Source organism: Erpetoichthys calabaricus, chromosome 8, assembly GCF_900747795.2.
Source record: "Erpetoichthys calabaricus chromosome 8, fErpCal1.3, whole genome shotgun sequence".
In the NCBI taxonomy this organism is placed as follows: domain Eukaryota; kingdom Metazoa; phylum Chordata; class Cladistia; order Polypteriformes; family Polypteridae; genus Erpetoichthys; species Erpetoichthys calabaricus.
This window is the reverse complement of record NC_041401.2, coordinates 109230183-109247351: the sequence shown is the minus strand read 5'-3', so window position 1 is coordinate 109247351 and position 17169 is coordinate 109230183. Positions and strand designations below refer to the sequence as shown.

The following is a 17169-nucleotide window of genomic DNA, read 5'->3' as shown; positions in this document are numbered from 1 at the left end:
ATTTTTAATTAATTTGCAAACCTTTTTGAAAACAACGTGCTTTGGCATTGAGTTAATCAGTGTAACAAATAGCACATTTATGTATTTCAAATTAAGTCTAAAACACAAAGTGTGGGAATCAACTATATATCTACCCTGTACCAGCAGCACCTCCATCATTTGCAGCAGTATAAAGAAGGACTACTGTGTTTGCAGAAAATTATTCATTTCAACTTTGACTGGTATACTTTTTTTGGGGGGGCAGCACGGTGGCACAGTGGTAGCGCTGCTGCCTCGCAGTAAGGAGACCTGGGTTCACTTTCTGGGTCCTTCCTGCGTGGAGTTTGCATGTTCTCCCCGTGTCTCTGAGTACTCCGGTTTCCTCCCACAGTCCAAAGACATGCAGGTTAGGTGCATTGGTGAGCCTAAATTGTCCCTAGTGTGTGCTTGGTGTGCGTGTGTGTGTGTGTGTGTGTGTGTGTGTGTGTGTGTGTGTGTGTGTGTGTGTGTGTGTGTGTCCTGTGGTGAGCTGGCGCCCTGCCTGGGATTAGTTCCTGCCTTGTGCCCTGTGTTGGCTGGGATTGGCTCCAGCAGACCCCCCGTGACCCTGTGTTAGGATATAGCGGGTTGGATGATGACTGACTGACTGACTTTCTTTGTTTAAGCTGTTGTATTAATCTTTAATTGCAAGTGCCAAAATAAATGTACTGTATGTCCATGTTCTCTAGTCTGCATATATTATTTTCTTTTTTTAAGCTTGTGTTTTCTGTGACCTTGTCACAGTTAAAGTTGGATGGACATTAGAAGTTAAAATAGTTACAATCAAGGACACTTTCTTTTTGTAGTTTTAGGGAGAGGGCAGGCATGTATTCACATTTCATAGTGGAACTACTTTAGGTATGAGTGTTGGTTGTGTAACAAAACTCATTTTTTAATTAATTGTTTATTCAGTATTCTACATCTGGGGCTCATCTGCTTTGGTTAAGATTTGTTTGGCCAGTACGGCCAGGTGTAATTTTTCTTTTTCTTTTGCCCCAAATTAGCAAAGTAAATATGGAACAACATGAATGGCAAACCACAAGCTTGTTTAGGGCAGATTTAGCATTTACACTACAATTCTCATTCAGTGACATTTGATCCAATAAAGTGTAAAAACAGCAGTGCGTTTTAAGATTTCATTAAATGTAAGAAATATTTCCACCTCAGGAATAGTAAAATGATGAAAAGTGTTTTATTAAATTGAGAGAGAATATGACATGATTAGAAAATATATGTCCTTCACATGTCCAGTTTCTTTTACTGGATTGCATGCAGCACACTCTTTTCTGCTTGGATTTCACTGTGTGCCACTGGGATAATAATACTGCAAATATTTTTACTTCAGTGTAATAAGTGTTGTGTTAGGTTACTAGTTACTTTAAAAAGTAATCGGACAATGTTAACTTTTTTTTTGAATGTGTTACCCGCAACACTGCTCCTGAGATTGTGCTCCAGAGCTTAGCACTGTACTTTCAGCTTATCGACATAAATTTAGCGATTTCGGAAATAATGAGAGATTATTTCAAACAGGAGAAGGATCAATGTAATTGCCCCAATATTTCTCTTGTTAACGTCTCTATTTGTGCCTGTTGAAAGAATGTGCGATGCAAAAACATGTGCGGGAGACAAGTACAACTGACATGCACAGACTACAAAATCCTTAACTGTAACCCGGTTAAGGGTTTACACAACCAAATAACTGAGTTACTCTCAGCGACATCTCTATGTGTTAAGCCAGTATCTCTAACCAGAATAAGGGTTTACATGACATTTTAGAAATCCTTATGCCAGGTTATTAAAGTGCATGTAAGTGCACTGACTATAAGTTTTCTTCCAGGTTTTCCTCACACATCACTAAGATATGACTGGAAGAATATTTTATCAGTGATCATAAACTGTCTATATATTTGGTAAGCTCCTTTTGTTTTGATTTCTAGTAGTATTTATTGGATATTGAACAGTTTCATTTACACAGATTTCACAAGATAAGCAAAATGGGGCTAATCACTGATGACCCTTGCTGAATCTGCAAGATGTGAGGCAGGTGATAGGTAGTGGAGGTTTGTGATGTCTTTTGCTAATCCTTTTAGGGAAGTGTAATATCTTCCCTTAACTTTTAAGCTCTGGACAAAATGATATAATCACCGTGAAGCAAGAAAAAAATGCCAAAGTCTAGTCAGTCCATAGCCTTCCTAATCAGTTAGGCATTTCCTATTCATTAGATGCTTCCTCCCACCCTCCCTTAGGGCATCGCTTTCTGCTTTGCTAATTGTATGCTAAACGGATGAACAAAGTGTGGGGGCGATTCTCTGGGATTATGTGGAGTCCTGACGCTTTTCTCCTTGTTTCAGGAAGCTGCTGTCCTGCTGAAAAATGTTACAGTGAGGTATTTTATGTTTTCTTTTATGTTTTTTTTATTTAAACAGTAGAAACTAGAATCAGTTTTAGCCTAGTATTATGCTTTACATTAATGGTTAGCAGCCCATGTGCATCTTGGAGAACTAGTCTGTAGCAGCCAATAACTAGATTTGTTTCTCTGGGTGTTGGCATATGTTTTCCTGTACAAGAAAGATTTCCATTATACAATGCTGCTTCATTGTGAGCTGGATCACTTCCAGTGTTAGTACGAACGAGATTACCTTAAACAGGGTGTCAGTTGGTGGCGGTGCAGTTTTTCATTCAGAAAAAGGATTGGTCTTACGGCATGTGCAAGTTTGTTTAAACATATTCCCTACATTGGTTCTGCTTTTTATCTTTGAGTGTCCGCACTCTGATAAGGCTTGGGGTTATGGAATAAAAACATACTAAACTGTTGATTTTGCCTTCTCACTGATTCAAAACCTGTTTTCGGTCATTTCAGAAACGAGACATTATGTGAGCCTTTGCAAAAGCTTTTCTGCTAGTGTTGGCTTGGGTGAAACCTGCAGCTGTTACCGTTGCTATTATTAGTACTATCAGAAATATGCAAAGCTGCCAGATTCCAGAGAGGGACTCGGCAGAGAGGAAAAAACATGAGCTTACTGCCACAATCCCTGATGTAGCCATACCTTCCCCCACCAACCCCCTGCTCCACTGGACATCATAGACAAATCACAGAGGAAAAACAAACTCACCACTTTGACAAAGACATAACCCTGAAGTGGAGAAGATTTTAACTACAACATCAGAAAAGACGTAACTAGCAGGAGTCATAGTGCCATGAATGTACCTGTTACTGCTGCTTTTCAATAGGATTCTTTTTATATTTATTAGATATGTAAAAAAAATTTTTTTTTTTTTTGATTGGGGAGAAAAAAACTAAGCTTCTTCACATCTCTCATCTTAAACAAATCCCTTTCCAAAGATAAGCTTTCCAGTTCCGAGGCAAGAGAACTTTTCATTTGCATGAAGTCTTTCATCCTGGCTGCATAATTATAATTTTAAATTTTTCTGCTGGGCAGAGAGTGGAAATTAAAGCAAAATAAATACTGTCTTAACGATAACAAAGATTTAAATGAATAAGCGGTGAACTTATTTGGAAGAAATAAATACATTAGACAAGAGGAGAGGAGTAGGGTGAATGAGGTGGGGGGGGGAGGGGGCTCGGGCAGTGGGTTTGAAGAACAGCCCGTCCCAAGATGCTTTTCTGTTGCAAGGTCATAGCCATGGTAACAGACACAGTCCCACTTTAAGGGATGGAGGAAGGCAAGCATTAATGGCCATTAGATGAGGAGCGACATAAGTTGATTATTATGTAGCATAGCTGAGAACAGATTTAGACTGCATCTAAACAGGATCAGCGTGAAGGTCAGTGTTATTGCAAATGTTTGTGTTCTTCTCCTAGAGTTTTTACATGGGCTCATAGGCTGCATTCTGTCAATGGTTTACCTTTAAATAGCCTAAGAGCTTAAGGTTGTACAGTACAGCCATTACAGGAGAAATTCTGCTTTAAGCCATCACTGCCCTTTACCTTATTTTTTTTCCCCCCACTTTTAATTAGCTTCTCATTTCATTCATTTTCTTGGTTGCTTCATTCTGAGGACATGCAGTGAGCAGGACTGTGCGTAACATGACTTATTATCATGTATTCTCCTTTATCTTGTTACACGCTGCTTTGTAGTTTCCCTGTTGCTCTTCGTCTTTGAAAATTTCCTGACTTTGTTTCCTTTGGCCTTCAAGTGCTGCCATTCCGTACTCCACCCACTGTTGAAATCTACTGGGGATCAACAACTGAAGTGTTCTAAACAGTAGAGGCTAATTTTTTTTATCTAGTTTGTGGTACTAAAGAAGGGGGATATGTGCTAAAATGTCGATCATTTCCTTAAAGGCTTATTATCAGAGAGAGTTGATGGGTTCAGTTTATAGCTGTTGAGATAAATGTAGAGTGTTTTTCTAAAAACTTCTTTATGCCTTAGAAAAAGAGAGACTGACATAATTCCAGAGCAGATCCAATGCTTGGGACTTGTTTGCTAAAAATGAAAATGTAAAGAGTGTTGTCTTAAAACCTTTTTTAATGGTTTATGTTTTACCGTCACCGTGGCCCTCATCTAGATACATTTGTTGGACAAATAAAAATGGACGAACTGTTGGATAAGTATTGTGAAGTATCTTTTTTTAAATTCTTAGAATATAACGGGGTCCAAGTATCATATCCCACAAGGTATCATTGTTATGTATAGATATCTAAATCAGAAAGTATGTTGAGGGAAGCCTTTGTACAATGAAAGAAAGGGTGCAAACAATTTCAGCAAATCTACCTTCAGATAGGAGGAGGAGGTTGGGAGCATCCGCTGATTACAGCACGTTGCTGCACCCACCATGTGACGAACCACCTTAGGATAGATAAGGTAAAAATGCTAATCCCGCTTTCCAGTACAGCCCACAGTCAAGTGGAACTAGACTGGTTTGAACTGTTTTGCCTGTACCTGGAACACATGATATCCTGCATTAAGTCCATGGCAACATTATAGTCGTGGACTGGCTTTTAGCCTGTGTGTGTTCAGCTCAACTCCATATCCACTACCACCAGCAATTCTGGGATATATTTTTTTTTATGTTCATCCATTTCTCTAAGCAATACAGGTTTATAGTGGGACAAAGGATTTAATGGCTATGATGCGGCCTAATGGAGAAACCAACCTTGTCCTGTTATTCACTATGGTAAGTCTAATTCAAATCAGCAAATCTTTGTTTAGAATACTTCTTAGGTTTTGGCTGTGTGGTGGTGTAGTGAACAGCTTGTTCTCTCATTTCCAGAGAACTGGGTCCAGACCCTGGCCTGGGAATGATTTATGTTAAGCCTGCATGTTTGCGTTAATATTCTGTGGATACTCTGGCGCCTGGATGCATTCATGATGCAGATTAGGCCTGGTGTGTGACCCTGAGCTTTAAAATGGAGTGTACCTTTTGCAGTGTTAGCTCCTGCAGTATGCTATTGGCGTAGTCCATGGCCTTCTGTGAGCCTGTATTAAAGTAAGCATGTTTGAAAAGTAAATAAATGTGTTTTTTTTTTTAACCATTAATTCATCAAAGACTTTCCTGTTACTTTAGCCTTCTGTTTCTATGCCTGCCTAACATAGAACGTCTCCTGAAGCTGACAGTGTTTGAACTGGTTAGGCTACAAAGGAAAGCACTCAAACTGCCACTTGTCCACTTCTTTTGTCTGCTGAGATAGACAGGGCACTGTGGGCTTTTCTGATGTCTTAGAGCCACCTTATTTAAAATTCATCATGCCACTCAACTAAAGTGATTCTGATTGTACATCTGCTTACTAAAGTTTTTCATCATGAATGTTCAGGTATCTTTGCCCTGAAACTTGTCTATAGATGTTAGAGAAAAATTGGGTAGTAAAACTGTTATTTATTTTTTTCATTTATTGGATATTGGCTTCATCTGGTTGTAGCTTCAATTTACAGTTGTTCTTCATCATATAGTTTTCTTTTTGGGCAGCACATCTACATATTAAAATAAAACAAGAGATTATACAGTATGTAGTCTTCTTAAATGTGTGCTTCTTTTGTGCAAGGCTTGTTTGTACAGTATGGTCACCATTTGTGTGGAGTTTGCACTTTCTGTATTGGTTATGTTAATTTACCATGAATATTCATAAGAACCTTCAAGTGGTCTAAAGTGTGATGTATGTGTCTTGTGATATAATGATATTCTGTTTAGGGTTGTTACCTGCCTTTGTGCTTGATGCTGATGGAGTAGGTTTTGACAAATGAATGGCTTATTTTATTGTGAGCTTTACATGATTCCTCCATTGGCACTTTCCAATGTGCAGGCAAGTGTTAAGAATATTTGATTTCAAGTAACAAATGTGCACTTTTATGTTGTCTATGCCTCCTGAACAACAAAAAGTTAAGTCAAATAGCCGATTTCCAGTTTCAATGTGGTGATGCAGAACATGCCTGGCATTACCTATATCCATATCTTATCTATATTTATTATGTTTTAATGTAGGCCAAAATATAGCCAAAGTCAAAACAACAGAAGAGTATACCCCTCTACCTGTTTGATTTTTATGGACAGACATTCTTGAGAACTTCTCTAAAGTCGAGTGTGGCAAGAAGTGCAATCCGAGGTTAAAAACTGCCAACATTTTTGCTCCCATGACATATTTCAGCAGTGAGTTACATAAATTAAGTACATTAAGTGTAAGGAAGTACTAGCAGCGTACTATCAAGCTGTGACCCCTAACTCATCTTCAGCTAATTTAAAATGCTCTGGCTGCTGTGTTGCTGAAAGAGAATCTTGAGGCAATTCATCTTGTTTTTATAATTTGAAACCATACATTAGATTAGATGGATTTTGCAGGAAAGACCACAAAAGACGCCTGCAAGAAAACAAAATATTAGCTGTATATAAGAATGTATATTTTAAAGGTGTAACATCAGCAGTTCAACTCCTGGAACATTTGGTAGTACTTTTTATACTTCATTTCGTTTCCTCTACGTTAATCAGTATATGCTTTGACAACTTAACCATATTGAATCACTGCAAAATGTGGCTTCAAGCACTTCCCCAAGAGGTTTGGTATCAATTTTTTTTTTCATGTAAATACAACAGCATACCAACACACACACACACACACACACACATACACACAGGGTTTTTAAGAATCCAAATACCAATCTTCTGTATATATAAATTGCTAAAGACTGCCCTCCGTCACCTGATCACTCATGAACTAATGGGGCTAGCAAGTTGGTCTTGGTCCTAATCAAAGGCTAATACCTGACACGTTCTGGAAATTCCAAAAAAAATTGTAGCTTCAACCTGGTGGGTGTTTTACTGGTAGACAGAAAAGTTTATTGTATTTAAAACATGGTCCCTGCAAGCCCATCTATTGATAATCCAGAAGGGTACGGTACATACATTTTCAGAATTCATAATATGGTGCAAGTTCTTATGTTTATAAACAATGGCTGGAGAGTTTACTGTTGGCTTATGCAGTATCTACCCTTTTGTAACATTTTATTTTAGGACCATAGGTCTGCATGTTTGACTAGCAGAAAAATATCATTTTAGACAAAACATTTCAACATTCCTAGGTCATTTGGCAGCAAAGTTGATGATTCAAGCAGAATACATCAGAAATATCAAAGTGGGTCCATCATTGATGAAGACAGCTCATCTGCAGCAACCTGTTAAACGTTCAAGTGAGAGGTCATGGTCAAAGTAGCAGTGGCACAAAGTACCAACAGGAGGCCTGGAGAAGAGAAAGAGAATAACAAATAATTCTTAGCAGCCAATTGGAACAGTTCCTTCAGTTATTAAAAAAGAGTGAACACCCACATAATTGCTGTTCCTTTAGTATGGTGAGAGATCATTGGTTCATTTGTACCTGCTTTGCTGATGTTGACCTTGAGGCTCTGGTTAAAATTAATGACAATCAACTAATATGTGATGTAGTTGCAGGTAAGACTGCTATCATAACAGAACATAATGACAAACTAACAAGAATCTACACAAGAATATAAACAACAAGCTGGTTATGTTTGCAGATGATACCACACTAGACATGGCAAATACTGTAGAAGCAGATAAATTGTTACATAGGGGCGTGGACAGCATACAATCTTGTGGCAGATGATATTTAATGTAAGTAAATATAACATATTATCATGTAGGAAGTAGAAATGTTTAGTTTGAATACACACTGGGAGGTTTAAAATTTGAAAGTACACCTTATGAGAAGGACATAGGAGTCATAGCAGACTCATCATCTGCAACAAGACAGTGTAAAGAAGTGTTCAGGAATTCTAACGATATTAGGATACGCACTATATCACAATTTGTGGAGTACAGGTCAAGAGTAGTTACGCTTTGGTTGTGTAAATCACTAGTGCTACCTCACTTGGAGGACAGTTTTGGTCTCCACATTACGAATAAGATGAAGCTTTTTATTTATTTATTGATTTATTACATTTTTAGTTTATCACTTAAATCCTAACTGTAAAATATATCTGGGGTGTCCAAACGTTTGCAAGAAACTATATAAGAGTGTGTTTGTGTATATACTGTATGTATATTGTGAAAAGATTGGACAGACACATGAAGAGGTTTGGGGGGAGCCGCCTGCATACTCGAATTAGGCTGCCAAAATTGAAAAGTTGGTTCCATAGAACAGATCTCAACAGACTTCAGTGGAACAATAGAACAAACATAACAGGCAAAGATGGCGGTTTTAAAGCCGGGCAGGGGAGGTGATGTCATTAGGCCCGGGAACAGAAGTGACGTCCTCCAGTCCAGGTGAAATTTCACGTGATTGGTCTGCCAATGATAAAGAGGGAGGATTAGTGCACCCCGAGGGGTCTGGCATGGAATTATCCCTTTGTGAGCTCTTCAGCTGACTCCGACGCGCATATGTGTGACAGTATGTGTATGTGTGTGTGTGTGTGTGTGTATGTGTGTGTGTGTATATATATATATATATATATATATATATACACACACTGCATCTGGAAAGTATTCACAGCGCATCACTTTTTCCACATTTTGTTATGTTACAACCTTATTCCAAAATGGATTAAATTAATTTTTTTCCTCAGAATTCTTCACACAACACCCCATAATGACAATGTGAAAAAAGTTTACTTGAGATTTTTGCAAATTTATTAAAAATAAAAAAATTGAGAAAGCACATGTACATAAGTATTCACAGTCTTTGCCACGAAGCTCGAAATTGAGCTCAGGTGCATCCTGTTTCCCATAATCATCTCATCATCCTTGAGATGTTTCTGCAGCTTAATTGAAGTCCACCTGTGGTAAATTCAGTTGATTGGACATGATTTGGAAAGGCACACACCTGTCTATATAAGGTCCCACAGTTGACAGTTCATGTCAGAGCACAAACCAAGCGTGAAGTCAAAGGAATTGTCTGTAGACCTCAGAGACAGGATTGTCTCGAGGCACAAATCTGGGGAAGGTTATAGAAAAATTTCTGCTGCTTTGAATGTCCCAATGTGCACAGTAGCCTCCATCATCCGTAAGTGTAAGAAGTTTGAAAACACCAGGACTCTTCCTAGAGCTGGCCGGCCATCTAAACTGAGCGATCAGGGGAGAAGGGCCTTAGTCAGGGAGGTGACCAAGAACCCGATGGTCACTCTGTCAGAGCTCCAGAGGTCCTTTGTGGAGAGAGGAGAACCTTCCAGAAGGACAACCATCTCTGCAGCAATCCACCAATCAGGCCTGTATGGTATAGTGGCCAGACAGAAGCCACTCCTTAGTAAAAGGCACATGGCAGCCCGCCTTTAGTTTGCCAAAAGACACCTGAAGGACTCTCAGACCATGAGAAAGAAAATTCTCTGGTCTGATGAGACAAAGATTGAACTCTTTGGCGTGAATGCCAGGCGTCACGTTTGGAGGAAACTTGGCACCATTCCTACAGTGAAGCATGGTGGTGGCAGCATCATGCTGTGGGGAAGTTTTTCAGCGGCAGGGACTGGGAGACTAGTCAGGATAAAGGGAAAGATGACTGCAGCAATGTACAGAGACATCCTGGATGAAAACCTGCTCCAGAGCGCTCTTGACCTCAGACTGGGGCGACGGTTCATCTTTCAGCAGGACAACGACCCTAAGCACACAGCCAAGATATCAAAGGAGTGGCTTAAGGACAACTGTGAATGTCCTTGAGTGGCCCAGCCAGAGCCCAGACTTGAATTCGATTGAACATCTCTGGAGAGATCTTAAAATGGCTGTGCACCGACGCTTCCCATCCAACCTGATGGAGCTTGAGAGGTGCTGCAAAGAGGATTGGGCGAAACTGGCCAAGGATAGGTGTGCCAAGCTTGTGGCATCATATTCAAAAAGACTTGAGGCTGTAATTGCTGCCAAAGGTGCATCGACAAAGTATTGAGCAAAGGCTGTGAATACTTATGTACATGCGATTTCTCAGTTTTTTTTATTTTTAATAAATTTGCAAAAACCTCAAGTAAACTTTTTTTACGTTGTCATTATGGGGTGTTGTGTGCAGAATTCTGAGGAAAAAAATGAATTTAATCAATTTTGGAATAAGGCTGTAACATAACAAAATGTGGAAAAAGTGATGTGCTGTGAATACTTTCTGGATGCACTATATATATATATATATATATATATATATATATATATATATATATATATATATATATATATATATATAATATACATATACAGTATATAATATAATTCATGGCATTCATAGTCTGAATAACAATCTGATTGTATGGGTGGTTACCTACCTGGTAACGCTTGTGGTTGGTCAGCATATATATATATATAATATAATGAATTTAATCATGTATACAACTCCACACAGATTACTTTGGAACCCACAATTTTGACACAGGGGTACCTCGGGTGGGGAGTTGTTTCCTTTTTACCACACTGAGATTTAAGGGCAGTGTTTTTTCCCAGATTTATTTTAGGGCATAAGTAAAGGGCTGCATTTAGTGAAGTGTCTTCTTCTGCCAAATAAAAGTTAGAAAGTTCTGTTTTAAAATTACTCACCCAGGCAATACTGGATCCTGCTGCTACTATAGATATATTATACACATAGATAAACATATACAGTAGATGTTTGCTTAGTACAATAAAATAAAATTTGAAGATGGAAGATGTTTACATTGTTTAAGATAATGGTCAGTAACATTCCTTGTTTTTAATTTCTTTTAGATGTATGGACTTACATATTCAGTATGGATGACTGATAGTGGATAAAAAAAAAACGACAGAAATGGCTGCCCACAGAATACGAGCCACAAATCATAATGGGCTCCCACGCTGTAAATCAGAAGGAACTCTCATTGACCTGACCAGTGAACTATCAGAGCCAAGCTTCAGTGATGTAAAAGGTAAACACATTTGTATCTGCCTGTGTATGGTGGTATTTTTATGAACTTGAGTATTTTGGAGGAGACATGTTGAAGATGCTGCTCACAAAGATACTATTATTGTGAAGTTTTATTATTTACCATGTCCACTTTTCTTCATTTTGTTCTGGGTTCCTTGTTTCCATGCACATTCCTAGACTTGGTCATGTGATGACTCTGGACTTTATTACTCTGTGTGCACATAGTACTGGTATTGGATGTGTAATAAGATCTGTCTTGTGACCATTATTTCTCAGAATAGTTATAAAATTAGTCTGACCATACTTTAGATGCAGTGTTTATGATTGCTGCGGTGGGTTGGCACCCTGCCTGGGATTGGTTCCTGCCTTAGGCCCTGTGTTGGCTGGGATTGGCTCCAGCAGACCCCCGTGACCCTGTGTTCGGATTCAACGGGTTGGAAGATGGATGGATGGATGGATGTTTATGATTGTTTCTTGTTTTGGTTCTTTCAAAGTAAGATCTACTTGTAACTGTAAACGTAAATCCAGTTTTAGCTTATTTTTTTACTTTTACAACAGAAACATGCAGGCATTCCTGGATTATTAACCAGTGAAAAAGGCCAGAAGCTTCCTTGTTATGGAGAAAATAGAGAAAAGCACCATTGTTTAGAATTATTAAGATGGCGGTTTAGCCCTCCAGCTTATAAAATGAATAAAGCATAAAATTAAATTTATACCTGTAGTAAAAATAAAAACATTAAAGCACTATAACTTGCCATGAATATCTATGGGTTGATTCATAGACTTTATGGATTTTATTTTATTTTTGCTTTTGACCAATTATATTTTTACAGGTAATTGTTTATTCTTCTTGGACTATGACTTCATCTTAGCATAGTTTTATTCTTTTTTTATATTCGTTGCCTTCCACAAAGATTACAGCAGTCCTTTTATTTTATGTGCAACCTTTTAAATGATTTTCCGCATTAAGAGGTGACCAAGGGCTGTTCTTTAGAAACTAAGACGTTAAATACACATTCAGAATAGATCTCAAAAGAGGTATTCTGCTGTAAATGTTTATTGTAAATGTAAATTTCTAATAGATATTAATGCATTTTTGTGTTTGAGAGGTTATATGTAAGTACAGTGGAAAGTTTTTAAGCACAAATATAGTTAATTAAACCATAGAATGCACAGCATAATAGTAAACTAAATGTAAAAACATTGAATAACACTTAGAAAACCTTGAACAACAGAGAAAACTAACACTGCAATAGTTCACGCTATAGCGCTACCAACCGCTGGCCAAAAACACTTTTTTTTTTTTTTTTTAATGAGTTTTAAGCACAGGGAAAAAAATTAACATTTGAAAAAATCCGTAATTTAATAAACCACCAAGAAAAGTAACATTGCAACAATGCACGCTACAAACCGATCGCTGTAAACAGAAGTGAAAACAAAATCAAGCCCAGTGCATTCTTTAACTGCCTTCCTACCTTATGCGTCCAGCTGTCTCTCTCTCGCGCTGCCTGTGTGTGTGCGTCTCTCTCTTTCTCGCGCTGCCTGTGTGTCTGCGCGTCTTTCTCTCTCTCTCTCTCCCTCTCTGTCTCGCTGCCTGTGTGTGTGCGCGTGTCTCTCTCACACTGCCTCTGTGTGTGTGTGTGTGTGTGTGTGTGTCGCGCTCTCTCGCTCTCTCTCTCTCTCTTGCTCGCTGCACAGGAAATGCACAGGGAGAGACTGAACATGTACAAACCGAAAGGGAAACTGGTTTGTTCGTATACCGAGTGTGTGGTCGTGAACCGAGGCAAAAGTTTGGCGAACTTTTTGGTCGTAAACCGATTTGTATGTGTACCAAGACATTCGTGAACCAAGGTTCCACTGTATCTTAAATGTATAGTATGTGAGTATTCAGTAATTTTTTAATGTATGAAAAGGCCTTGAAATGTGTATACAGAGAGTAATGATGATGAGAGTCAAATATTAGCAGAATTGTATCTGAAACATAGTTGTCTCATTCTAATTCATTTCACAGTTGCACAGATCATACAGAAGAGTTGTCATTCTTTATGTGCCCGTCTTCCTAATAAGTAAATGAATCCAGCAGTCACACAAGTGTTTAAAATACCTAGTCAGGAGCTAATTGTATACAATGTCTCATCGCAGCACAAACTTCACAGCAGAGCATAAAGGTCTATATGATACATATTATTAGAGATCTTAGATCTGGGGGACGCCAGCAAAGATACCTCCATGATACTCTGGAGAAACATGACCAAAGAGACCAAACAGTGTACATGTTTTGAAACAGCTAAACAATTTTTTTAAATAGGAACACCAACTCGGTTTCATTTTATTGAAGATCATGGCTAGAAGAGGATAGGAAGGCACTTACAGCAATAAATTGCTTTATTAAATTTTTCACCACAGAGTCCTGGCAGTAAATCGCTGCATATTGGTATCCCCCACTCTGACCTTGTAGTGATTGAAACTCTAAGGGGGATTTAAATGCTCAATTAAAAAATCATGGAATATTTGCAGTGCTTTGGGAGGAGGAGCAAAAACTCAAGAAAAAGAGAGTACAGTGCTTGTTTCCACTTCATGCACTGCTGAAGATTAATGGTTAAATGTATGTCGATCCATTTTTTTTGTATTTCTTATATGAAGTGGAGTAAATGTTTTCATGCATCGCTTGTCTTTGTCTGTGGTATTGCGTTAAATATATTCAGTCCAGTATCACGCTATACTTCAGTCCAAACATGAATTTAAAATATGGTTTCCATATTTTTTTCATGGCAGGTCAGTGCTTTTTCATGTTCGTAACAGTCTGTCAGATGCATGTGGAATTCATTTTTGTAACTTTCTGTTAAACCTGCTCATGAGGTGGTCTAAGTTAGTACGCAACTTTGTTCTCCTTCTCTGACCCCAAGAAGCAGTGAATTTGGTACATATAGAAATCTCACTATGGTATGTTGCACAACAACGGTGCAATCCCGCAGCAGAGTACCTGAGTTTATTTGACCTCAAGCTTCAACTAGACTAACAGCAGAGTGCTGCGCCATGCATGTTCAGACTACCCATAAACAATCACGAACATGTTGTATTGTGCCAGCTTCTATCCAGCGTTTGGTTACAGCGTAGTATTCAAACTGCCTTTGCTGTTTTGATTTACCGCCGTATTAAAGCCCGTCATGTTCAAGCATTGTTTTGGAATGTTACTTTTAAAAGTAACTTGATTACATTACTCATTACTTACAAAAATAGGTAACTAAATATCTTATATAATTTACTTATTATAAAATTTAAAGCATTACAAGGTGTGCATTATTTTTTCTTCTTTTGTATGAAAAACTGCATATTTCCCTGACCTACGTTTGTTATTGAACCTTAAGCCCATATAGGAACCTTCATGAAACTTACCAGAAACCCAGCCGAACTGAATCATTTTCATGGGTTTTGCAAGCACTCTTAACCTTCAAGTGAGGGGAAGTAAATAACATCCGTCCTGGTTGGATTAAATTTACCCTTTAGAATTAAATGTGTACCTATAACTTTTATTCAGTTCTTTTTCATTTGATTTCATGCTATGCAAGTACTTAGCTTCTTCCTTACTAACTGTGTCAAGATGGCTGGAGCCCATCCATGTACACCATGTTTTGTAAATAAGTATTGCATTAGGTTACTTGTCATTTTAAAAAGCAATTTTGTTTTCAAGAACTGATTTTGTTTTAAATATTCACATTCAGCTTATCTAGAGGTGGTACATTTTTCATGGTAGTTTGGTTAGACATTTGAGAGCTGGCTTATCCCGCTTATCCGTAGATGGGTTTATCCAGGAGTATCTACGGATAACAAAAAACACACAAAAAATTGTACATTGACTTCTTGAACATATCGATCTCACATTTACTTATTTTTTCATTTGTTAAGGCTGCTTCTATTCTCCTGTCAGATTTTACACCTTCTGTGCATTTTTCACACTTATTTGAATTCTGTCATCTGTGATTTTTGTCTTTCTGTTTTCTAAGTGGATTTGATTTTTTTTTTTTTAATGCAAGCAGGCTCTTAAATTAAAGTGAATCATCTGCTTAAGTGATACTGTATAAAATGGACTTGATGCTTGCATATCTACAGGAGATTAAATAATGTGCTGTATATAAAAATAAAATGTCCATATTGTGCAAGTGTGTGTGTGCAGAAGGCTTTGCTGTAGTAACATTTGAAAATAAAAAGGCACAGTTTTATAATTTCTTACCATCACCCTATCAGCACTTATTATATGTGAATGTTGTACAATACAAAAGTAATGAAAACAGTTAATTGAGATATTAGTTTGTAAGTGTCTGGCTCCTGTGATGCTGACTTTGAATTAAATGGGTTTAGAAAATTGGCGGATGGTGTAATGGACTTTTCAATTAGGTGGCACCTTTATAATTTCATATGTCGTTAACACAAAGATTCAGTAACTGCCTTTGTCTTTTTACACTACTGTGCTTCTAACTTCACAGTTTTTATTTTATGTATAACATGACCAACTAGTTGTAGAGTAAATATGTTAATTAAACATTAGTATATCCGCTTATAATGAACTTTGTAGCAGTTGCACTACTTGGCTGTTGAAGTTATCTAGAACATTTCCATAGAGTGATGCTTTGTATGGTATTCTCATTGTTCCTTGTGTTCGTGCAGTTATACTTTCAACTACATACTGCACCTTATATTAAAAACATGTTTGCAGTGAATTTCTAAAGGCTGGGTAGAGCATTTGTTTTTGAGACTTTTCTCTTGGCTTTTGTTAAAAAGTCTTGCAACTTTTAGTCCTTAGTCCTTTTTTTAAAATTTTTTTTTTATTTATTTATTTTTTTTACTTTGGCTGAAACTGAGCAGCTTTGCCTCCACCATCCCATTGCCAGGAATATACGTACATATTCTGCTTTTCTTAAACATGTGACGGATACTGACTGGCATATTTATTAGGAAACTACATATCTTAAGAAACAAAGATTTCTACCTAATTTGCAGAGTTCTCTTTATAGGTACATTGCTGGAAAATGCCTTGTCCACATGTAAAATCTAGCTTCAACGTTTATGTTTAGGGCAGGTATGTTTGGATGGGGATACAGCTACATGACTAAAGTCATATGGCGGAAAAATTTACAATACAGGTATAATTCCATTACAATGAAGATCTTTACAACGAAGTTTTCGTTACAACAAAGTATTTTTATGGTCCCGACAGTTTCCCCATATGACACGAGTCTGTTGAAATCTTGTTACTACAAAATACATTCAGCAGATACTTTCACTACAACGAAGTGCCCAAAAGACCTTGAAATGCCTGAGTGAATCATCCACAGAGCAGTTAGTTCTGTGGTTGCAGCTCAGTTGTGCACAACGATCCCCAAACAGAAACATTGTAAATTTTTCTTTCTTTCTTCAAACTTTCTTCATACTGTTTTTTTGCTGTTTTTGTTTTCGGTGGTTTTCAGTGCGGTGGGTTGGCACCCTGCCCGGGATTGGTTCCCTGCCTTGTGCCCTGTGTTGGCTGGGATTGGCTCCAGCAGACCCCCGTGACCCTGTGTTTGGATTCAGCGGGTTGGAAAATGGATGGATGGATGGATGGTTTTCAGTGATACCTTTTGCTTATTGCTCTTCAACATTTGAAAAACATCCATTGGAATTTAACTCATTGTCACCCTCCTATAGAAATGGCAGACACGAAAAAATGACAGAAACAGTTCATATTAAAAGAAAAAAACCTTTAAATTTTTGCAGCTCTTGATTGCGGCAAAAAAAAAAAAAAAAAAAAAAGACGTCGCCAGTGAATTCAGAATTTCGCCATCGACACTGTCAACTTTCTT

General features: G+C 37.9%; 1 protein-coding gene across 5 annotated transcripts in view; it reads left to right on the top strand.

Moving 5' to 3' along the window:
• LOC114655926 (SH3 domain-binding protein 4-A-like) overlaps positions 1 to 17169 on the top strand; it is a 165787-nt gene that overhangs the window by 52404 nt on the left and 96214 nt on the right. For 4 of the 5 annotated variants that reach the window (XM_028807239.2, XM_051930595.1, XM_051930597.1 and 1 more), the window contains exon 2: positions 11155 to 11333. In XM_028807239.2, coding sequence (XP_028663072.2) covers positions 11216 to 11333 — 118 coding nt within the window. In that variant the 5' untranslated portion in view covers positions 11155 to 11215. Of the gene's footprint in view, positions 1 to 2369; positions 2405 to 11154; positions 11334 to 17169 lie in introns of all 5 variants that reach the window. The other variant, XM_051930596.1, reaches the window with a different exon arrangement.